The 24445-nt window shown below is 37.8% G+C and overlaps 1 protein-coding gene across 1 annotated transcript; it reads right to left on the bottom strand.

Moving 5' to 3' along the window:
- Positions 1-6421: 6421 nt before the first annotated feature.
- On the bottom strand, positions 6422-23960 carry LOC121326656 (BMP/retinoic acid-inducible neural-specific protein 3-like). Its single transcript, XM_041269995.1, has 8 exons — positions 23425-23960; positions 22419-22694; positions 17910-18100; positions 17562-17752; positions 10250-10355; positions 9474-9710; positions 8508-8730; positions 6422-7616 (listed from the first exon to the last, which is right to left on the bottom strand). Exons 2-8 carry the CDS (start codon positions 22646-22648, stop codon positions 6500-6502), a joined length of 2295 nt encoding a protein of 764 aa, XP_041125929.1. The 5' UTR covers positions 22649-22694; positions 23425-23960; the 3' UTR covers positions 6422-6499.
- Between the last annotated feature and the right edge of the window lie 485 nt (positions 23961-24445).

Genomic DNA, 24445 nt, shown 5'->3' with positions numbered 1-24445 from the left:
ACAGTATCACAAAAAACTCAAAAAAAGTTCTGATTTTCTAAATTCTCTTCAGCAGTCCATTATTTAAAATATAGTTTGACTGTATTAACTATAATGGAGTGCCTGTTCTACCATTATTGCCAACGGAATTCTTTTTTTTTTTTTTCTTTCCAGTGGCCTTAGAGTTTCTGACCACTTTTGCTGTTAGTTTCTGTTTCAAACATTGAAAAAATAGTAGTGTCTACATTTAACTGCTAATGCTAATCATTTGTATAAGTGTAATGAGCCCACTCACCTTGTTAGGCTTCATAGTAATTTTTTACAGTACATTTTATATAAATATGTTGCTTAGACTGTGCTTATTAATACTAAAGGTATATAAAAAAAAAACATTGAGGTATTGTTATACATGGTGCTGTTCAATTGAAATACAATCATTGGTTCCCTTTCAATTCGAAGATGACCATCAACAATACTTTCGGGATATGCCTGACACAGGTCAGGTATACACTGAGCATTTTATGTCAGAGCTGCCGGTTCCTCCATGGAGTGACTATGTTTTCCCTCGGAAAGCAGGACCGAGGACGTCACTCCCCTCACTTCCTCTTTTGCTTCTCACTGCAGTAATATAAGGTACTAACCTGTCCAGTTGCTGTCATTTAGCCTGCTTTATTTTAAAAGAATATTGCTGGAAGTTAGCTTGCCACTGCCCTTGCAGTAAAAAAAAAACTCCACCGGGGCCTGGTTCTACCTTGCCCCGTGGCTGAGTAGACTTCACCAGCTGTCTCGGTTTGCCCACACAGGCGCAACAGTGCTCTTGGTGCATCGACACTCTGGCATTAAACGCACTAGGAGATCGTCACGCTCTGTGTTTTCAGCACCCTCGGGGCCTCAGAGCCCCAGAGCGTCGGTACTTTTGGTGGTTCACTGCACTCAGTGCCTCTGTGCTTCTGTTTTGGATACCGCCGGTGCTTGAGCAATCAATTTTCTCACTCGCTTGTGCCTCAGTGCTTGACACCTTGTGAACGTGGTGTGACCTTGAGAGCAATCATGCCTAAGTATCATGCTTGCACGTCCTGAGTGACGCTTCGTCCAGAGGAAAAGGACCTCCTCCGCATCCGGTGCCTGGGCATGCAGACCGCCTCATCTGCCTTGGGAGATGAAACTTTCTGCAAGAGCTACGCAGCGTTCCAGCCACGGGTCCTACGCTGCAGAATCGCCTGGTTCACTGGTGCGCCTTCTCCAGCTAGCTAGCTGAGCCATCCGCGGCGCTGGGAGCCCCTGTCTCCCCATCCTCCATCTATCCCAGAGCCCCTCGCAGAGCATTCTCTGCGCTCAGGCTCTGGTGCCTCATGCTCACAACTATTCTCAGTCTCCTACGCGGAGTACTAAGCAGGCGAGACAAATGAAGCAGGCACAGGATATCTCCGACTTGAACGACCAAATGGCTCAAGTCCTGGAGTATTTGGCCAAGCAACAGGCCCAACCTGGGATTTTACACAGCCAGACTTGGCTTTGGCTGAGGAAGACCAGGACACATATTTTCAGTCCCATTTGTCCTGTGCACAGGAAATATCTCTGCTTCTCCATTCAGCCTCTCCTTAGCCCCCCGCACATTTTCAAAGTGCTTGGATGCCATCCTGGCTCCCTTGCATCTGCAAGGGATCAGGGTGTTGAACTACTTGGACGACTGGTTGATCTGTTCCCAGTCGCAGGTAGATCCCACTATGCCTTTGTTAGGCACAAGGGTCCTTCAGATTGCATGCTTCACTGTGGTTTTGCGGTCTTGAGACATCCCTTGTCTGGTGTCTATACTCACGCTCCCTAGCTACGGCTTTGGTATACTATTCCCAAAAGTATTGTTGGTGGTCGTTTTCGAATTGAACAGTAACGTTACGTTACAGATGTAACCCAGGTTCCCTGAAAGAGAAGATGATCACCAACCTGCGAGGTCGCATCGGTCACCTTCGCGAGTTCGATGCAGTGTGAAAGTGAGCTCTCTGGAGTGACTGTTTGTTCCCTCGGGAGCCGTTAAGACAGCACTCCCCGGAGGGGCCTATTGGCAGCTCTGACATTCACTGAACATTTTATACCTGACCTGTGGAAGGTATATCCCAAAACTAATGTTGCTGGTCATCTTCTCTTTCAGGGAACCATCTAACATTCCCAATCTTTTTCAATGTAGGGATTTTTCTCATGGACCACTTGTCACGTATTTTTTCACAACAGCATTTTGAAACTACTTTTTATGTGTATATGTATAAGTACATGTATAAAGAATGTATATAACATACTAACTTAATAAGATTTCTAGGCTTGGATCTTTGCTACCGGGTCAGCAAGGAATGTTGTCATTTTGTGCATTGAATGTTGCTGATGGCAAGGTTCCTGTTTCTTTTGTTTGTTTTTCACATTCCATGCTTTATAGATAAATGGCGTCTCAATTTTGCAGATTTAAGAGTTTTATTTGACAAACAATATACTGGGGCTTGGGTCATTCTCGAATCCAGTAAATGAAATACAGTACATGCTGGTCCCCACAGCCATAAACTTGTGTAGTAAATTAATCTATCCATTTTCTAATGCAACTTATTGCACTCACTGAGTCGCAAATTTGGGCGATGTACATATTAAAAAACACTGGAATACGAATACAAGGTGGGTGGAAAACAATTTGCAAAATAACACAAAAATTATTGGAGAGTGTACAGGATGTTTTATGCCACTTTCAGTGCACTGTGAGATATTAAACCTGGTTGAATAAACCTGTATAATAACATGGAGCTGAAATCTATCATCACACTACTGTACAGTTCACAAGTCAAGCTACAAATATAACCTTGTATTGTTTCACATTAACTTCTGTGTCTATATGCAGCTATCTTCTCCAAAAAGTTATGGAAATAAGAAGTATATTCCCATTACACTTTAGCACAAATCTTATGTTGTTAAAAATGAAAAGTACTAAAACTATGGTTTTAATGTTTTTGTTTATTTAATTTAGTCATTCCAACCAAGCACTACCTTTATGCAGAGTGAAAAGGCTGGGACAGCCAGATTACATTTTATTTCCTGAACTGTGGAGGATGAGCACAGATTAAAAAGATGTGATCTGTGAAGGCTACTTCCCAGCCGGACCTTTAGGTCTATTGTGTGTTCATGATTTATTTTTGTTTACATCTTTTGTTTCGATCTGTGAGAAGTGTTTGTTTTGTTTCAATATTTTATTTATTTTTTTGTTAATTTATTTTAATAAAAGGTGCACGCCGCGCCTTTGAACTGCAGTTACCTTTTGTTGTTCGTCCTTCTGGTCTGACTTCACCGCTCAGCCATTTTCTGCCACAGAAGGCGATGCTTGGTCTTGCATCAAAGGGAGCTATAATATATATATTAATTTATAAACACACCTGTAATAAAAGAAAACAGATAAAAGGGAAAAATGCAGACTACATACATATATTATAATTATAAATCACATGTTTAAGTTGTTTGTTGTGTTGCTTACTATTGGTAGTTGCACAACATGTGATTGTGTAGAAATGGGTTTTTGCAAGAACTGCATGACCGAATTTTGGGAGTTGTTTGCGGAACGCCTGACGTTTTCTCATGGACCAGAGGATGGGAACCACTGCACTAAATCATTAAATTATGGTTTGAGCTGGCCTCTTTATTTGTCCAGGTTATTTTTCTGCAGTCTTTCGTGTTTGATTGGGCTAACGAAGCAGTTCAAAACTACCTGTGTACTACATGGCATCAACATTCTCTCTACTATTCTCCAATTCTGTTGGTAAAAAAAATGATTTTGCAGACATAGAATTGCATTTCTCATTCTTCCTCCCTCAGATATGTTATTGTGTTGGTTCTGGAAAACTGGAATCAGTCCATTATTGTGAGAGAAACATTACACCCTATTGCATCTTAGGCAACTCCTGGTACCTCACAAAAGAGTTTTCAATGAATGAAGCCTAATTTCAGCTACATTGGGATTCAAGCTTTAATAGAAAATCCTTGGGGGAGGTTAATATGTTTTTTCAATCCAGGATTATACAAATCCCAAAGCAGCAATGTTAACAAACAGACTTAAATCCCCATACATAGATGCACAAGAAAAGTCAGCTATGTCTCTTTTACATTTTAACCTATTTCTTGAGCCTGGAGCTATGAAATCAGATTCAAGTAAAGCACAAAGGGGTTTTTATGTTTGACTGCATGTATGCATACCTGTTTGATTTCTATAAAGACATTTTTTTTAAAGCTAATCTAAATGACTCACTTGCAATTAAAATAAGCATTATGTCGCACAATACACCTCAACTTTATTGTCAATGCATCCTGAGAATTGAAAAATTCCAATGATTTAATATCTATTAAAATGGATTTAGAGCCTGCTTTCAATCATGTGCTTTAAACTCTAGGGCAATACCCAGTATAGTGTTGATGAATGCTGTACATTTCCATGCAATGACTTATTGCTGCTTGTTAATATATTTATGAATCTGAGATATAGATCTTAATCTACTTGTTCATATATTCATGAATCTGAGATGTAGATGTCAATCTACTCTACTGAGGACTACAAAACACTTAATTCCCAGGGGAAAGCAGGCACTCATCAATCCATGATAATAGCAAAGACTATAATGCAAACAATGACACAATACATAAAATTAAACACAAAAAAATAAAGTCATAAGTTAACATACAATTATATATATGAAGCTCAGATCTAACTTGTGTTCTTTCCACAAAACTTGGATGTAGATATTTCTCTTTGATTTAGGCTGCATTTCACTCCCAGTCTTCAGTCTTGTTAAAAAGAAAAATATGACAACAGCCTCTTTAGTCTCAGTAGTAATCCTTTTTCTTCTGCTCTGTGTATATTAAATGCCACCAATTACCCATCTGCTGAAACAAACATTATCCAGTCCTTTCTGTATGCCTCATTCTGTGGAGTCAAGCATGTCATTTCAATTCTTTGACTCCATCAGTATTGATTGAAACATCCATAGAAAATAAAAGTAGATACATGTAACAGGGTTAGTAGGGTGTAAGGCCACCAAGGGGATCCAGGATGACACTGAATCTACATTGAAAATCCTTGCAAGGTGTGCAAATTCACCTATTCTAACCATGGTGGGGGCTAGTTTGATAAAGATGCTCAAGTGTATATAAACATTGTAACTGGTTATTTTTTCAAGGTTGAAAAATAAACTGATTTGTGTGGATTCCAAATCCCTAGATGATCCCTCAAGGAAGCTAATAATATACTAAAGGTCCACTAAATCAATACAAATAATCAAAGTAACACACTCTTAGAAAGAGCTCTCAAGCAATAAAGCTACCCCACTATAAATCTCGGGAGTCTTTTGTGATACAGTTGAATTAGGAAGTGGAATAATTACCTAAAGCTCAACTGGAAACAAAAAGGTGTCACAAAGGATAGCATTATAATTATAATAACCAGGAATACCGCTGCTCCACCTTTTAGAAAAGATATTTGACTGATTGTAAATATATATATTTTTTAAAATGTAAACGTGGCAGCCTTACCAGTGTGAAGAAAACAAATCTGACACACAACAGGGCCATAGCCAGCCATGGAAAATCACCCCCCACTGCCCACCCCGACTCCTATATGGTGTCGATGTAGTCTGCAATCACAGTACAAGATTTTGAAGAGTACAGGGGCATATAACATAGGACGAAATGCATTTTATTTTGTGGCAAAGCAATGTGTAAAACAGCCTAAATAAATAATTATTAGTATGATTTTAAGTGAGGCCCATGCCTCGGGTGCCTCACAGCTGGCTATGGCATTGCACAAGTAAGGCAGTCTACACTGTATTAATTGCAGTTCTATATGGTTCAGAGTCTCTGAAACACTGTTTCAAAGTTTACTCTACTTGTAAATTCAGTTCTCAGACATATTAATGTGGTTATGTAAGCACAACTTTTTAAATTATGGATCATGTTCAACTTCAGAGTAACCTAAAATATCAATAACACATTACAATTGAAAGTAATGATTCCAATGTGATAACAAGCATAACCAATATTATTTCAAACCGAATTCCACTTTTTTTTTTTATTCCACACAACAGTTTTAAGCCCTTACATATAAAATTGGCTTAGAAAATGGCAACAAGGAAAAAAAATACATAGGAGAAAAAAACACCAAACACAAGGAGTTTCAAAATTAGCTTTTAAAATATTTACAGACAATAATACAAAGTATTAACAATGTAGTAGTACAGAAACTGGGACATCACTCTTATCTCTTTAAGTAGATAAAACGTAGTAGATGTACAATATGCTGTACAGATTTTTTTTTTCCCAATTGTGTGGTTCACAAATAATTGTTAATTAAAAAAACAAAACATGCAGTTGTCTTAAATGCATATTTTTAATTACATCAAATAACATTCATGAAAAAAACAAAACATTTTAATGGTTTAAGTAAATGCCAATAAAATTATAAACTAATTACAAGATACTGTTGCTGTCTCCTAATGTATCCTGATTAACTGCACAATTTGGTTGTTTCATATTCCACAGAGTTTGGTAGCTTGGCATTGAAAACCTGCAGAGCAGCTACAATTCTCACTACCTCACTAGTGGATAGTTTAAGCCGATGGCGAAGTAAGCAAGAAAAGAGGTCCAATTGCTGCTGGCCAGGCGGGGAGAGCCTGTTAACCCGGTCTCTGATTTCCAGCAGCTGCAGTAGAGCAGAGTCCTGTGATCCCTGAGTGTACGGATAGTCCAACTGTAGAATCAGGTCCTGAATCGCCTCCGGGTCAAAGTGCATACTGTAACCGAACACCTGCACACTGTTTATTTTCATGTATCCCAGGTTCCTTGAAGGGTCCATAAAGTCCAGTGGCTCATAATAAAAGCTGCTGTTGCCAAAGGGGCCTGCTGACGTGACCCGGCTCCTCAGATAGATGTGAACAGTTTCAAAAAAGGTCTTCCATTTGTTACCTAGAGTCAAAGTCCAGTTGTAACAATCAAGAGGTATATCCATCTTAGTCCTTTCCCAGTCTGGGTAACTGTTTTGATCAATGGGCATAAACCAGCTTTCTGAGTGACTACCCCCAAAGGGGTTGATATAAACAGACAGCACTGGTTCCAATGTACTGTTTTTGGTCACACAGATTTGTATAGACATTCCCAGAAGCATGTGGACGAGGCTGGACTTGTACTTGTTGCTCTTCAGTGTAAGCAACATCCGTTTGCGCCACGATGGATCAAACCAGTTGTTGAGCCGCATATCATTGCTGACGAAGATGGCATGGACTGCAATCCTGCTGTCCCTTTTCTGAAGCAGGTATTTCATCTCAAGGTCTTGCAAGTCAGTTTCAAACCCAATGTAATGCTCTGTGGAATCAGATGCCTCAGGCCTACAAGATCCTTGGCTAAGCATGTAGCCTGGGTTGCAACTCCCACATCGGGTGCGGTTTTCATATGAGCAAGAGGCACAGTAAGTCCCATCCCCTACAATACATGGAATAAGCCCCTGACAGGTAGGCTGCTCATAGGGACAAGAGCAGCTTCTTGTCTCTTCAGAAAAGGTCCCAATCTGATTGTTCTCATTGCAGTACAGGATGGACTGTACATAACTCAACCAGTATTTTAGAGACCTACAAAAAAAGAAAAAAAAAAAACAACTAATTATAACAAAGAGTGTGAAAACCATTAACATCAAGCATAAGCAAAACCAATACCTATATATGTCAACTGTGAATTAACTACATGCTACTTACAACTTCCAATAATAATAACAACAAACCGTGGCTTAAATACTATACTGGTGTTTTGCAGTCAGATCCATGTACATTTTTAATTACACCACCTTTAAGTAATCTGCAACGTTTCTGAACAAATTATAACAAAACCAATCATAAGAGCTACATCTAGCTATTTGGTTTTTATTTCTGTGGAACATGAAGAGGCCATGTTAACAAAATGCCTTCATCAGGTTGACCAATAATGCATTTTACAACTTGAGATTTAGTATCCATCTGTAAACAGTGTTTTACAACAATGTCAATTACATTTACATATCATGAAAGGCCTTTAAAATTCCTAATACATTATACATGATGTTGGGACTGTGATAATTACCACCAACTGCTGAATATGAACTGCTGGGTGCATCTTAATGCTTACAATTTTTTAACGAGAAAAAAAAAAAAAAAACCTATGGAAATAGCAAGTTGCATATCTTTATATGGCATTTGATCTAGATAATGATATTCCTATACACTACCAATACCTAAAAGTGTGGATTCGTTTTTTGAAGACTCCCAAATTATGTAACAGCAGCTTAAAGTACAAAGATATCTGAATTGCTTGTAAATTTAATTTAAATACTAAATTGGAAAATAAAGAAAAATTAATTCAATGACTACTGTGACTTAAACTCTCATGAGGCATATTGGTAGTTCTAAAAATAAACTTATTAATTATTTTGATGAATCATTCAAAGAAAGTTTTCAGAACAGTGTGACTCGCATCTGGCATTTTCCTACCTTTCTCTCAGCATAACTAGTTTAGGTTGCATGCGACATCTCTTACTAAGGCTAAAAAGTCTATTGACATTTGTTTGTGCCTTTTTTAGGAGCAGACTCAAGCCTGACTCCAGCTGATTATAGCGATGCTGAATGCTGGAATCCATCTTCCACAAGTCCTGAACAGCAGATGCGTTTAAATTGTAGAATGTTGGTAGTCTTTTCACAAAGAGCTTGAACTCATCTGAAAAAGACAAGTGTGGACTTCAATAAACAGCAATAAGTTTTTGCTTGAATGCTTCAGAATGTATTTTAAATCCAAAGATACACTTCAGTATGACACATGCGCTTTACTAAGTATATCTAAGTACATGGATGGAAACATCTTGTTTTTTAGAGATGTTTTCAGCTGAAATGATAAACATTATTAGCATGTCTAAATGTTGTATGCTTCATTCATCAACCTATTCAGTACAGTTAAGGATAACCTTGATGCAAATATTGATTACAGAAAAGTGATACAAAATAAATAGCACTGTTGACAAGAGAAAAACTGGTTTGGATTACATTTATCGTTAACATGTTTTGAGATTAGTTTAAATTATCTGTGACAAAAATAATGAGATAAACCAAAGATTAAAAGGTATAATCATTTAATATGCTGAAATATAGTATTACTATTATCACTGTTAATCTTCTCAGCTCAATATATACATATTGTCCTAATGGTACATTTTAAGGATTATCCCACTGACAAGTGCAAACCAGGTCACTGTTTTTTTAAAACAAGCTTTATAATCCACAAACATAATCCTTTCACAGCAGCACACAAGGTCTTTTCTCGTACAAAACAACTTTCATATGGCATTTGGTTTAAGGATTTTTTAATTTTATTTCATACCTTTTAAAACACAGCTACAGTTTTTTCTTTATAGAAAATAAATGGCCTGTAGTTTAAACATAGCTGCTTTCTAGTATCATTCATACCTGATTCCTCGAAATCTTTATTCATTATTGTCCAAGCCTCTCTGATGTGTAGTAGGTTATCTTCCATTGCTTTGAGGTCCTTGTATGGACAGTTGCATTCTGGAAATCTGTCACTGCATTCGCACCAGCAGTCACTGTCTTTACAAGTGAATTCTCCCTCCGAGTTACAGCCAATGTAACTAAGAGCAGCCTGCACAAAGCGCTTTTTCAGATATTCTGGTAAAATAACTTGTAGTCCTTCAGAAAAAAAAAAGATGCAGAATATTGTTTAGGCCCCCCAAAATGACACTGTTTACAGTTGTTTGTGTGACAAAATATACATTCTGACAAAAAACTATTGATGTTATACAGCGTATACATGTTACGTACTGTATTCTCTGCAAATTAAAAAAAAAAAACTAACAAAAAAAAAACCTGTAAAACAAGTAAAGGGTTTTCTTGACTGTGAGCGTAAGATATACATTTTGGCAGACATGGAATGTGGACAAATGTACAGTATAAAATATGCATTGTTATTTAGCTGTATTTTCATTCAATTCCTGTGTTTAGCTTGACTGAATTTTTTTATTACGTGGTATATTTCCTTTTTTTTATATGCTTAGGAATGTTCTTTTCCACGAATCTCATCTTGGCTATTAGTGGCAATGTTTCTGAAAATTTTGTGGGTAGCGAAAGAGGGTTAATTCATTTCTCAATTCAATCTGACTGCCTTTGCTTTAACACCAGGATGAAATGTAATTGTATTGAAACTGCAGGCTGTGAAGATTCATGTATACCTTGTAAATGAATTTTGTTTTCGGGACTCTGAACCAGAACAGAACTGACAGAATCAAGGTTGTCATAGTTACTGCATCCAAGAGGACCAGTTCTCGTTTCAGATACCTGGGAAACAAAGACAATACAAGTTATTATTCAGTTGATGACAAAAAAGGTGTCTGTACTCTGATCTATTAAGTCAACCGGCCTGCGTTCACACTATGTAGTATAATTTTATTTTGTAACAAACGCAATGTCAATGCAGATTGCCATCACATTTTTACCACAACACCAAAGTCAGTGAGTCAATGTAACTTCAGTAAACTTACACAGCACCAGGGGTGCAAACATTAGGTTATGGATGTTACCCTGGTTCCCTGAAAGAGAAGACAACCACCAACAGTACTTTTGGGATATGCCTGCCACAGGTCAGGTATTCACTGAGCATTTAATGTCAGAGCTGCCGATAGGTCACTCCGGGGAGTGATGTCCTCTGTCCCGCATCCCGAGGGATCAAACTGTCACTCCACGGAGATCACTTCCTCTTTTGCACTGAACCCGCGAAAGCGACCAATGTGACCTCGCAGGTTGGTGGTTGTCTTCTCTTTCAAGGAACCGGGTGTGGGAACAATTCAATAATTGATCTTTTAATATCTGGGTTGATTAGTTCTCTCAATAATATTTAAATTGACATGTTTCAGAGATTGAGGATTTACTATGAACATACATTCACACGCAGAAACAAGGAATGGTTAATCAATAGTAGTATTTTATTAAGTACACAAATAATAAACAGAAATCAGAAAAGTCAGAAAGTAAACCTCTTAGTCTCTAAGCACAAAACACAATTCCAAAGCTCTCACTACATTCATGCTTGACTAGAAGGCAGTTGAAATACGACACCGCCTTTCCCCTGGAACATCAGCAGCAGGCAGCAGCCTGTGACATAGTTAGTCTCTCACTCACACACACACACACACCCAATGCACAGAGTACAGCTGAGATAATGCAGACAATCTTAAGAATATATCACATTAAGCTTATTAATGGTATACAGATTAAGTATATGGCAAGTCTACTTTTAAAGAAATTCTTCATATAACAATATGAGGTAGATTAATTATAGTTACTTCATCAAGTTTCACTAAAAGTTATTTCATTCGCAAAGTGTGCAAACTAAATAATTAACTGTTCAATTCTATGTGAATGTGTTACAATTAATTAATTTAGTTCCATGAAAGGAAAATGCAACCAGAATTATACTCAATGGTTCCTTGAAGCTTAGACTTTGGTCCGCTGGTTTGGAAACTCAATCTGTTGAAGTGTCCAGTACAAAACTCTCCTCTCAGCAACGAAGTCTTCAGGTCCACATTGGATCGAAACTTAGCAACAAGGTTTCAATTCTAGATAGAATCAACAAACAGCTGTAGCAAAGTTTCCAGTCCTCGGTATAGGATCCACAACAGCGTCCGTCCACTCTGTCCACTTCGTTGACTCTTTAGCTAGCAGGTAGCAGGGCACATTTTCTTTTGGATATTGTGGGCTTTAGGTGTACAGCAGGCCCAGACTGGTTTGTCTGATAACAGTCGCTCTAAGTTTTACGACAGTCTTCTTGCCGGGCCTCTGTCTCGTTGCTTGTGGTCGTTGACTCGCTTGCAGCTTTCTTCCTCGTCTTGGATCCATTCCAGGCAGAGTCCTGTCTTGATTCCGTTTTCAGTCAGAGTCCCAGAGTTGCAGCTTTGCTTAGCAGAGTGACAGCACCTTGTTCAGCATTCAATGTGGAGAGCAAAATGTTCAATTTCGCTTCGATTTTTATAGTCTTTTCACTCTGCTTAGTAGTCACTTTCATGAGATCATTTGTGTATCTTGCTTTTTCAACTCACGAATCTTGGAGATTTGTCCTCTGTCTGATTATTTTTGTCCAGCAGCTTGTTGTTGCAGTTGGGACTTGTTGACATCTGTACTTTATGTCTTCCTTGCACCAAATCGCTTGTGTTTGCAGTTTCGCAGTCTCTTCACTGTCCTTTCAGCCTCACCCAGTTCAGATGCCCCCCTCCTAGCCCTGGTCATCTTCAGTTCAGTATTCCTGCCAGGAACAAAGGGGCTCTTTTTCTTAAGACACAGCAGTTTCCTTTTTTCCTAAGACACAGCAGTTTCATTAATTAGTCCAGCTATATCATTAATACATGTTCATGTATTATATTCATGGAATATGTCCTACACAGGGTTACATCCCTAACCTAACGTTCCCTTTCAATTCGAAGATGACCACCAACCATACTTTTGGGAAAAGTATACCAAAACCGTCGCGAGGGAGCGTGATTGGAGATAGCAGATGAGGGATGACTCGAGACCCCAAAACCACAAAACCACAGTTTGTGGCGCGAGTGTGGACCCTTGTGCCTAACGAAGGCACAGAGGAATCTACCACATTAAGTCGGTAGAACCTGGTTAAAGTATGCTGAATAGCCCAGCTAACCACAGTACATATATCAGTCAAAATGGGTCGCCAGGAAATGAGCGCCTGAGGACATTGAGTCAATGGGGACATAACATGCAGATATGGCTGCCAGGTACACTTTCAGCATAGAGGTGGATTTACCCGCTTCCAGCAGGATTTGCAAAATAATAGCTATAAAGCAAGAGATAAGGTCACACACCAATCTTGAAAATACCTATATTTATAGGCGTACAACAACCTTGTGGAGGACGCCCTAGCGATCTTATCTTCAGTGCACTAAAGGCCATGTCTGAGAGCCCTAAGGCAGACAGACGGTTCTGTTCAGGGGCTACACCCATAGCTGGAGTTTGCCCGGTTCTGAGTGCCAGAGAGTGTGCCAAGGCAGAAGAGGTGTGCTGTATGCCTAGGCATCAGACCCAGAAGAGGTGCTTGTCCTCTGAAGGAAGCTTTCCTTAGGAAGGCATTAACCAGAAGAGCACTGGGGTATCAAGACGCCGAAACAGTGAGGGCACCGGAGCTCTGAGGCACCAAGATTCTGGAACACTCAGGTACCAAGGGTGCAGAAGCACTGAGGACACTGAGTGCAGGTAGGCTGAGTCTCCGAAAGGTGCCAAAGCACTGTGGAATTGAAGCACCAATGCACCGAAGGCACCGAGTGCGGTAAGGCTTCGAGGCCCAGAGGGCGGCAACGCATCGAAGGGCAACGGGCACTGAGGGCGTCTCACTCTGGAGTGGTGAGGCATGAGAGTGCCAAAGAACCGGGGGCAATGCGTGTATCAAGGCTCTGAGGCTCTGGAAGCACCGAAGCACCAAGGGGCAGCACGCACCAAGGACGTTTGACTCTGGTGCGGCAAGACACCGACGGCGCCTAAGCACCAAGGGGACTGTGTGCATCGAAGCTCTGAGGCTCCGAGGGTACGAAAGCACAGAGGGTGGCAAGCATTGAGGGCGTATGATTTTAGAACACCAAGGCACCAAGGGTGCTGGAGCACTGAGGGGGCGGTGAGCACCAAGGGTGTTTGACTCTAGAGTGGCGAGATACCGACGACACTGAAGCACCGAGGGCACTGTGTACACCGCAGCTCTGAGGCCCAGAGGGCACCGAAGCACCAAAGGGCAGCGACCACTGAGGGCGTCCACTTTTCAATGAGTTTACTCCCACCATTGTCTTCTTTCACTGTTTTCATATAATATACAGTAAATATTTTTTCATAACCAGATAAACTGCTACAGTAACAATCAGCTAGCTGTTGCCAAGATATACAGATTACTTTTTTATTATTGCTTTCTCTTGCAGAAAAGTGACAGCACAGAAAAAAAGAGCCTTGTTCTCTTTTTAGCATTGCATTAGTGTCTTCACAAACACAGCTCAATCATTCATGACTAAAGCCTCATTTAAAGCAACAATAAATCAAGGTTCTGCTGACACAATGGTAGACATAAAACCAGACTAAGGGCAGACATATTTCTAGTTGTCGCTTAAGATAGATTATTCTCAGGGCTATAGTGTTTGCTTTTAATATTTTCCCAGAAGACAGATAAAGGAAACAGTAATGTTACATTAGATTAATCATTTTTTCGTAAAAGACAGTTTATCTTTAACATGCAAAAAAACATACTTTACCGTTTTTATCTTTATCATGAAATGTAAGATCAATACTAAATGTGGTTTTAGAAGTCTCTAATATATTTGTACAGCAAAAGTGTTTAATATTTCATAAGATATTAAAAAATAATAAACCATGAATTAAAAACTGTGAATCATCTTCTGGAATCATCAGAAATTATTTTTACAAATATTTTTCTTAACTTCTCTATGATACAACCAAGTATCCTATTACTCGCAAATGATATAAATGTTGAGCAAATTCTTGAAAGTGCACTTTCTACAATCATATATGTTATTTTATACCATTTCACTGGCCCTTGCGCTATTTGTTTTGATGTAGTTCGATGTGCATTTCTTAACATGACATTTGCAACAGAATTACAGGAGATAAGAAAGTGTATCTCTTAAATTTGTTCCATGCGTCAGAATGTGTCAATACCAATTGTACCAAACTACCCCCAGGTGTTCTACACTTGGAATGCGCATTTCCCAAATCCAGAAAAGCATAGTACAATGACAGTATGATGACATGACAAATCTAGAAAAAACAATGTTCCGTTCTGGATGCCAAAAGTCACTGTAAACATAGCCCTTGTCTGTCCTGTTGCACCCTCAGCTACAGCTCAGACTCACCTTCTCAATTAGCCTCCAATTCCTAGCATTTCTTGTAAACCCGACATGACTAATTTGGGTGATATCCCCTCATTCTGATTAATTTGTTCTGTGAGCTAACACTAAATCTGGACTACTTGTGGAATGTAAATGTAAAACTGATAAGAAGCTCAGATTCTCAACTGTAAATCACATTTAAAAGCCATTTACCTCTCCCAACAGCATCAGTATTACAAGTCTGGTTCCCAAGCAAACTGTTATGTTAAGAAACCATTTGTTTTTGGCAGAGCATAAGATGCAGAATATAACTCACCCATTCATTAGTGTTTGACACCTAACTCGCTAGAAATAGCTATCTATCTATGAGATTATTGAGATGGAGCAGATAATGTATCACCCAAATCAATAATCACAGTCACACACTCATTTATTTGATTTTTGTTCATACTGATGGAACAAAGTAAATTAAAAGAAGTGTTTTTAATCGATTCTGCCAACTTTTTCCACATTACTCTTGACCAACATGAGTTCAAAACTCTTTCCTGAAATTCAAGGTTGTTGGTGACATAAATATTTCAGTCACTGAAAGTGTATGGGATGAAAGGCTCTGTGGCGGCTCTTATTCATTCATCTCAATCCACTTGTTCTTGAGTAACCCTCACGATGGATTTTTCTGATGAACCCTAATAAGCCTAAAATGATACCAAGATGCTAAGTTAATGACAGTGCCTTTAGATCTACCCATCTGTCCTGATAGCCTTTCTCACAGGCAGGGTCAATACTGATATGGGTTTGACGCCCCCAATCCTTTTCACTGCCATTATTACCACAGCTAACTGCTTTCTAGAATCATTATGTCTTCACAAGTTCAAAAAATCTTTAACCCACCAGAAAAATGAAGAAAAACTTCAATACATATTACATAACCACAGAATAAGGTGTCGCAGGGACAATACAAGATTACAATGAAGCTTAATATGTAATACAGTATATGTTTCAGTAAGTGCAAATACCAGTATATAAAACACAAAAATAATGTATTAAAGTTAGTGTTTTGTTGCCGACAGTGACTCACTGATAATGTAAAGGACTGAATCTGTTGAACCGTATATGCAAGATTTACTATCAAGTACTATTTTGAATGATATTGTCATAAACTATTTATTGCACTCTGTTTGAATCTCTGCTAATTAAGTCCAGTGAATGTCTGAAATTGATTCGAGCAGCCTACTTTGCAATCAGTGGAGGGAGGTGTGACTCTGAGGAGGTGTTGCAGAACTAAATATAATAAACTGCCCACTAGCCTAATTATTTAATATCTCCCTTTTCAGGTCAGCACTGATTTTTAAATGCATATTGTGTTTTCATTAATTATTATTGCTAGAAGTATCACATTTATACCATGTAGTCTAATAATGCAATAGTTGTAATATTTGTTAATACAAATATGCGCATGGCTGATGTAGTTTTGGTTTATTTATTGTTACCACTCAGTAATTAAGCTATTAAAGTGAAAATATCTATGGGACTGATAATAAAACAAAAGACTGCTAACTTGACAAATGAGTATTAAAGAAGGAAACACATTATATATAGTTTTAAGTACAACAGTAATTAATGGCTTATGCTTACATGTTAAACTGGTATGTAAAGTGATTATTATCAGAGCCATTAATGCATATTATTAACATTATTAAGCTTCAGAATGCTCACATGTTTAATTGTAATTATTTAGGTGTAAGCATTTTACTGACTGTTTTTCTGTTTGAATATGATACATATGAACAAATTATGAATACTGCACTATATTCAATATGGGGGGGGGGGGGTATCTTTACTTTAAAGTCCACACAACATGTTTTTAGTACAAAATAATAAGAAGTAATAAAAATTCTTTAAAAAAATTCTATTAAAAATTTTGTAAATTTGGGCTCCCGTCATTTTACATTATAAAAAGTAATTATTCTTGATTTCATCCCATTATATTGGTAAAAACTATAAGTTTGACATACATACAGTATGCACATTAAGACAGGCAGACAGGAACCTCTTTATATCTCCAGATTCTGATTATCTTCAATAACTTGCGCATCCTGATAATGTGATGTAGTTTAAACAGAAAGTAAAATAATAAAGGACAGCAGGGTATTCATTATGGCCTAATACCAACTTAGATTCAGGTTAGCTAGATTCAATCCATAAGGCGAACTGCTGTTACAAAAATGGTTGCGAAATACCACACCACCACCGGTCCTTCATTTATCCATCTGTCCCTATACTTTTTTGAGTTGTTGTACATACTGTTCTGCTGATTTTGACTAGCCAGGTTTAAATGAAATGGGAGCGTAATTAGATAAGACTCTTGTCTCTTGTGGGTGTACAACTCTGGCTGCACTCCATCTCATAAGAAAAACAGACTGAAGCTGAAACGATAAATTCATTAAGATGGTGGCAAACAGATTGTATCTGGCTGCTATTTGAAAAAGATAGCGCTAAATTGCTATCAGCTCTGTCCTGTTTAAGTGGGAATTGGACACCTTGACTCCACATAAATTACTGAAAGACAGTATGAAACATTTGTGGGAGACAAAAAGAAAAATGTGTGTAGCCCACCAGGATGTTATTAAGCTTTTAAAATGGTAAGCTTTACCTTGATAGCTGTTGAGGCAATCTGACTGTGGTGCAGCTTGCGCAGTGTGCTCTCCCTGTCAATGAAATATGAGGCTGCAAGCTGGTGAAGAGTCTCCAGAGATACGGACGTACTATTAGCATGAGAATCACTGGCATCAGAGTTCTTACTCAGCTTCCTCTTATCCACAAATATAGTCAAAGATTCTTCTCCTGAAAAATCAAGAATTCTGTAATCAGTTTAGTATTCCAAATCTCCATCATATGTTATGGAGATTTGTGTCACTCATTTGTGTCTCTAAAAGTATTTATTTTTGTTTTCATTAAAAAGTACATTAAGCTTTTATTTTAAATAATACAAAATTAATACCTCCCAATGTCGATGACAGTAAAAAATGGGTCCCATATTTCTTTATGATGTTTTCAGTTATCCTGTTGAGGCTTGGTCTGCGTCCCAACAATCTTATATTCTGTGCAAACTCTGGATCAAGAGGCAAAGCAAAGCCAGTGTAGTCTTTCTTTTCGAGAGCAATGTTGTTGACCTTCCAGCGTCCAAACTCTCTAAGAAATGAACAGATTAAGAATAAATTGCAAGCTACAAAGAAAGATTAAAGTAGATCAGTCTAAAAGCAAAAACTCTGTAATGCCATTCTTCTAAGCTTGGTTAGCTTTACCACATATATAAGATATTATCTACCAGAAAGGCCACATAGGAGAATGGCTTCAGGATATCCCCAGTGATTGGCAAGTCTGTGCTTTGCGTGCTTTATGAATAATCAGGGCATTCAGAATGTTCTAATCCTTTGTGCAACTGGTTAGTTAATAAATGAACCAGGTTATCTGCCTTGATAACTATCTGTAACCGCCAGTTGCATACAGTATTTGTACAATGGGTAGCTCCCTGAGAGACCATTAGAAAAGACTGGCTAATGCCTTAATATTTAAATCAATAACTGTACATCTAATAATTCAGATAATGAAAACAGGTGTAACCTAACGCCACTCTGCACATATTAAAAAGTACAGAGTTACAGCAGTGATGAAATTTTGGGATAGCAACCTCCATATCAGTGGATCAAGCTAATTCTGAAAAGAGCATTAACTATGCATGAGTATGGTGGGTTTTATATTAGATTCAATATTCACAGATGAGTGTGGCATTGACAGGGGCTTTAATCTTGTTTTGCACTTGTTTTTGTTCGATGCAAGCCTTTTTTCACTGAAATCATCTGCAGAATTTTACATTATTTTAAATAAGAATGTCTCCTGCATTTTACAAACAGATGGAGGTGTGGAGGCTGCTTTACCCTTTACCAGCAGAGAGAACTCTATACACCACTACCCACCACCCGCCAACATTCAATTAAACTAGCAATAACACCCTAATGTGTCTGTTGTATTTAGGGGGTAGATTAAGCATATTTTGAGCTTATTTAAAAACAAGTTCCATTAGAAGGTGTTCAATGTTGAAATCAAAAATCAAAAATAATATATATTTTTTCTTTATTCAAGGATGTAAGGAAACTGCACAAAACCACAGCATAATCCCAAAATAATGAAAATACAACCCATCTGTGCCTAGCATTACACTGTGTTTGGCAGCCTGTTACCTGCCAGGTTTACTGGTCTGTAACTCACTGCTAACTAATTGCCCCTCAACCATTTGATTCGCTGTTGAAAAAAAAAAAAAAGGTCTGTGACACTGACTGTGTTGTACTTACCCTTGAATGAAATGTACAGTATAAGATAAATCATCCCAAAATGTTATCATATTTGAAGCACTATATTACTGCACTCCTTGTGCTGTCAGATTAAAATAAATGGCAGTAAATCCAGCATTGTTTAGGACCAGGGCATTGTGCCGGATTATACAGTGTGCTGGTTTAGAGAGGCACAGTAAAATCCAGGTATCACTTTATTTTTATTTCTCTCCATTACGAAAACAAGTATTTTACTGTAGATGTACTACACCAGGGGGACGTGTATATTACACATTATAAAATGGGGACTTTAACACTAGAAGGACCAGAGATATACTCATACCTAGAAGCCCCGCAGCAGTCTTTCTAACGGCTGTATTAAAAAAAAAAAAAAACCCTGTAAATAGTATGACAAAAAGAGAGTACACCACAAACATCTGAACAACCAAAGCATATTTACGTATACTGTGTATATGTAAATGATCTGAACAGACATCGGTTTACAACATACGGTACATATTTTTAAAACTGAAACGATAGCAATACATTTTTTTTACATTTCAACAGCAATCGGCTTATTATCAGATGCAACTGAACAACGTAGATAAAAAAAAAAAACATTTTACAGAAGCGCACAGCACAAGAAGTTATAAAAAAAGTCTAATTTATTTTTATTTTTTTCGACAAAAGGCTATTCCTTTACCTTGAGTCAGACTGTTCACAATCAACATAGCTAAAGCGCTTCTCCACGCCGCCTTTCTGCACATGGCACAGCTGTCCGAAGTTTTATTTTTATTGCACTTGCCAGCTTCAGCTGTGGGTACACGCTTGGCAGTCTCCTTCTGTTCCAAATGCTTCTTACGAAGTTCCTGTGCTAACTGTAAAATATATTCTCTCCTTGGTAAATTCTTCTCCGTGCATTCTTTCTGAAGTACCCGGGAGCTGATGGCTGCTAGGTCCAATACATTGTAAAACACCTGAAAAGGTCACCTTCGGGAGCCAGCTTTCACAGAATACTTCCGTGCCATCTGATCCAAAACATCAACTCCATATTTTGTTGCGCAGTAAAACTCCACGGTCTCTGGTATTTATTTTTACTAGTCCCGATGTTAATCGACTGACCAAAGCAGCAATGCTGGCAAGCAAGAGAGAGCCTTCAAAAGGCTGATTGAAAACAATAGACTGCCAGTCATTCACTCAGGCAGAGAGACTAATCTGATTACAGCTAAACACATTGCGGACTGGTAAATAAAAATAACAAAGTAGAATACCGTTCTGTATAATCAAAATACAGTTGTTTTCCGTGTGGCCGTCAATGTGACTGCTCCCGGGGCTTTTAGGGATAATGTAATATATCTCCTTTATTTCTGCACTGCTGCGTTTCATGCTTTGTGAAAAATACATATTGACAGAAAGGTACATGAACACGCAGCCCCATATGTGTTACACGACTGGAGAAAATTACATGTAAAACCAAAAACCGCCAAAATGACTGCCGCTGGGCTTCTAGTGTTAAATACTCTATCCTGATTGGTCAAAACAGGTCACATTGGGGTGATGATATTACAGTATATCATCATGGGTCAGCACTTCTTTTCAAAAGGGGCAAATCACTGGTAGATATCCATACACCATTAGAATGTTGAGAAAAAAAAGTGACAGATATATTGAAATTTATTGCAGTAAACTGACAAGATTTATGTAACTATTGACCTTTTGGGAAACCAAAGTGTACGTGAGATATTGAATGAGTCTGAATAGGATCTGAACCGATTTTGCAGATTTTGTGGAAATTGGGAAATTGAGGGGTCACCGCGTCCAGCCGTAAACTGCAAAGTCAGTTTGATACGGAACCAGGTATTCTTCCATAATGCAAATAACATTTTTCTCGCCTCCGTGAAGCGGTATCAATAATCTGATACGGATACCTCCTGTTACTACCCCGGATAACAAAGGACAATTGAAAAAAAAAAAAAAAAACAGCACTTGCACCTGACACTGTTGCTGATCTTGTAAGGAACGGTCTGCATGATTTAAAGGCAGACTCATTTGTGCTGTGTCATAATGAAAATGGGCTGTAATATTTTACTTTACAATGTAATAAACAAACCAAGAATTACAAGAAACATAATTAATCAAATACAGAAAGACTGCACTTTCAATGACAATGTTCAATTCAACATTTATATTTCTCTCTTTTTTTAATTTATGCATTTTTTAAGTTAATGTATATGGAACTATTTTTTCTTAGCTCAGCTTTAGGCAGAAGGATATTTAATAAAAATAACTTTTTTTGTTAGTTAAAAAATGTTTTTTCTTTTTATTTTCAATATTGTTAGTTAACCCATTTTATAAGCGCAATAAGGCACGTCAGGTTTAGTGATGTAATATCACCACACCCCGGGCGGGTGAAGCCATTCGGCTTCACCTCGTGACTTACAATGCATACGGGTCGTGGTGATATCAGAGTCTGCTGTGTCTTATTGCTTACATGTAGTTGATTACAAACTTAGAAAAGACAAATCTCAACATTTTGTGCAGAACTGCACGGTCAGTTTTACATTGATTTTAGGAAGACTAGATTTACAAATCTATAGGAATTTGGTCAGGATCAAAAAAGAATGCTGAGTTATACAGAATGTCTGTATGTAGAAGGGCTGGATTGCACTGGCTTTACCATTCAGTCTTCAATTATCAAATGTCATATTTATAATAAATAAATAAATAATAGTAAAAAAAAAGTAATCTAATCCACCAAAAATCAACCAACTTTTTACTTTTTGTATTTGCTGTTAGTACTTGTACACAGATGTCTTAAATCTCTTTAAAGAATGTGTTAATTTTGTTAGATAACAGGGTCTAATTTAATTATTTAGACTTAACCAGTTGACCTAAAAAGTATTAACCTATTCTTTGGAATCCACTGTATATTGTAATGCAAATAAGGGGTTACTTTAATATAACCATAATATATATATATATATATATATATATATATATATATATATATATATATATATATATATATATAGCGTACGTATATATATAGCATGCAGCTGAATAAAGTACCTGTATTCCCTTTAGTCCTGAAACTATTGAATATGTTACCCCAGGGCAGTCTTTATGTAAAGTTACTTAGTGTTCAGTAGAAAGGAATGATTTATGGTTGAGTATCTTACCTGTAAATCTTGTATCTGGTAGTAAATCCCTGCTGGTACCTTGCCACACATTCTGTGAATTCTTGTGACTGGTGAAACGGCCCTTTGTCAGACAGGAGCCAGCCCAGAGGACCAGCTGCATCACTGGAACCTGCTGTGACAGCTACACCCCAGCAGTGAAGACTCAGTGTTATCCACTCCCATAGAACCATTAGTAAGAGCAGTTTAAAAACAATATACCAGTAGATCATGCTTCACCCAGGGACTCTTCATTCTTCCAAAACGTTTTCCAGTTGCCTGCACATAGACAATAATACATAGATAAATACGAATAAAATACATGCGAAAGTAATCTTTTTAAAGGGATATTAATACTGAACAATGTATCGTAATTTGTCAATTTAGTGTTTCTGTTCTTTATTAATTTGTTTTTAAAAAATCACAAGCAAAGACACTATTCGTTAGATCTTGTTTATCTAAAGCTTTTTTATTCTCTAAGCACCTCCTACTGGGTAACACTAGGTATGTTATTAATTATGCTATTAACAATGATAGAATATGACTATTATCATACACTTTTGCCACTGTATCTTTTGTGTGATATTTTATAATCACTTACAACGGATAACTAGGCTGTTACCTTCTACTGTAAGTGAAGAAAACTGCATAAAGACTTTGATAGTTGAAGCATGGTGACAATTTGTTTCTACTGTACTTATAAAAGCTGGTCTATGCTTTTACCAGTTACTAAGCCACCCATTTAGTTCTGGAAATTGCAACAGAGTCAGACTCATCATGCTACTTTAAAAGTATCAGTCACCACAACTTTTACTGTAGGCTACTTAAATGTCTGTATTAATGAACAGTGTACAGTGGGCTACTACAGTATAATGGCCCTGAATAACTATTAAGAATAAAATATTAATAATAATAATAATAATATTTCCCTTAACCGTACCACAAAAAAACAAAACAGTACCAGCTGCATTGTGTAAAAATACCCCAAAAAACCTCGAAATGTTCTTACCTGCTGCTGACGCTTTATTATCCAGTCAACTTATCTGATGTTTTATAAACATCACTGGAGAAGTGTTTTTCCTCTTGCAGTTAAACACAGATGTCCATGACTTAGTGAGTATGTGCGCATCACAGCTGCTTCAGCAAACCTGGTGCAGCAACATTCTCATCTCACAAGTTCACAAAATTACACTAAGCATTTCCTTCAGAAGCTGTACATCTACAGCAGTGCGACTTCTGATTACTGTTTAAAATCAGATTCCAAAATGTATCAGACCCTTCTAAACAACTTCCAAAACACAGGTGTATGCGCTCCTAATGAAACTATTTCTCTTTATCAGAGTGAGCTGCAACGATGTGGACATTAAACGTGCCAGTCACACCAGCAACAGCATTATTTTCTTGTCCATATGGAATTTCGGTAATATTGTTAACATATGCAGCTTATTCAGATGAATTAGTCTTTCGAATTCGACTTCAAGTCAATACCTTCTGACTGTTTTACGGTTTTAATGATAAAACTACCTGACCAGCTATCCACTCGCACTGCCACTGGTTTCCATCGCTACTCTTTTGCTCTGTCAAACTTCCAGTGCATTCTTGCACTTCCCCCTCTCGCGCTCTGTTTGGTTGTTGCTGATGTAAGGGGGAGGGCTCGTCTTCTTAGGCTGGTTTCTGGCAGGAGACTACGACATTGCCGAGTTGGTGTCCTGCATTGAATTAACCCGTTTGCGTTTGGACTCAAAAGCATCCTATTTAGTGCATAGACTCATAAACTGTATTTATTGCCTGTGAGACATTTTGAAATGTGACTTACTGTCTTGCTTCAGTGGAATAATGGAATTAAGAGCACTGATGTATTACTTCTTATGTTAGATAGAAAATTTGAATGGCACAGAGAATGTCTTCTAACCCACCGTTTGTTGAAGGTCTTAAATTTGAAGACACTTAAATATTTTTGTCTGGTTATGGTTTATTTCTCTTTACAGGTTTATAGTTTTTTGTACTCACCTTGTTCTTGTTTAAATAAG

The sequence above is a fragment of the Polyodon spathula genome, chromosome 14 (assembly GCF_017654505.1).
Source record: "Polyodon spathula isolate WHYD16114869_AA chromosome 14, ASM1765450v1, whole genome shotgun sequence".
In the NCBI taxonomy this organism is placed as follows: domain Eukaryota; kingdom Metazoa; phylum Chordata; class Actinopteri; order Acipenseriformes; family Polyodontidae; genus Polyodon; species Polyodon spathula.
Note: the sequence above shows the minus strand (reverse complement) of the source record. Positions and strands in the feature narration are given on the sequence as shown.

Bases quoted from the DNA above. Each gene is read 5' to 3' on its own strand.
- LOC121326656 (XM_041269995.1), bottom strand. From the start codon at position 22,648: ATGATCTACTGGTATATTGTTTTTAAACTGCTCTTACTAATGGTTCTA. The intron at 17,753-17,909 runs GTATTAATTTTG...TTGATTTTTCAG, and splicing joins ACTGTCATCGACATTGGGAG to GAGAAGAATCTTTGACTATA. The intron at 10,356-17,561 runs GTAAAGCTTACC...TTTGTTTCCCAG, and splicing joins TTGCCTCAACAGCTATCAAG to GTATCTGAAACGAGAACTGG.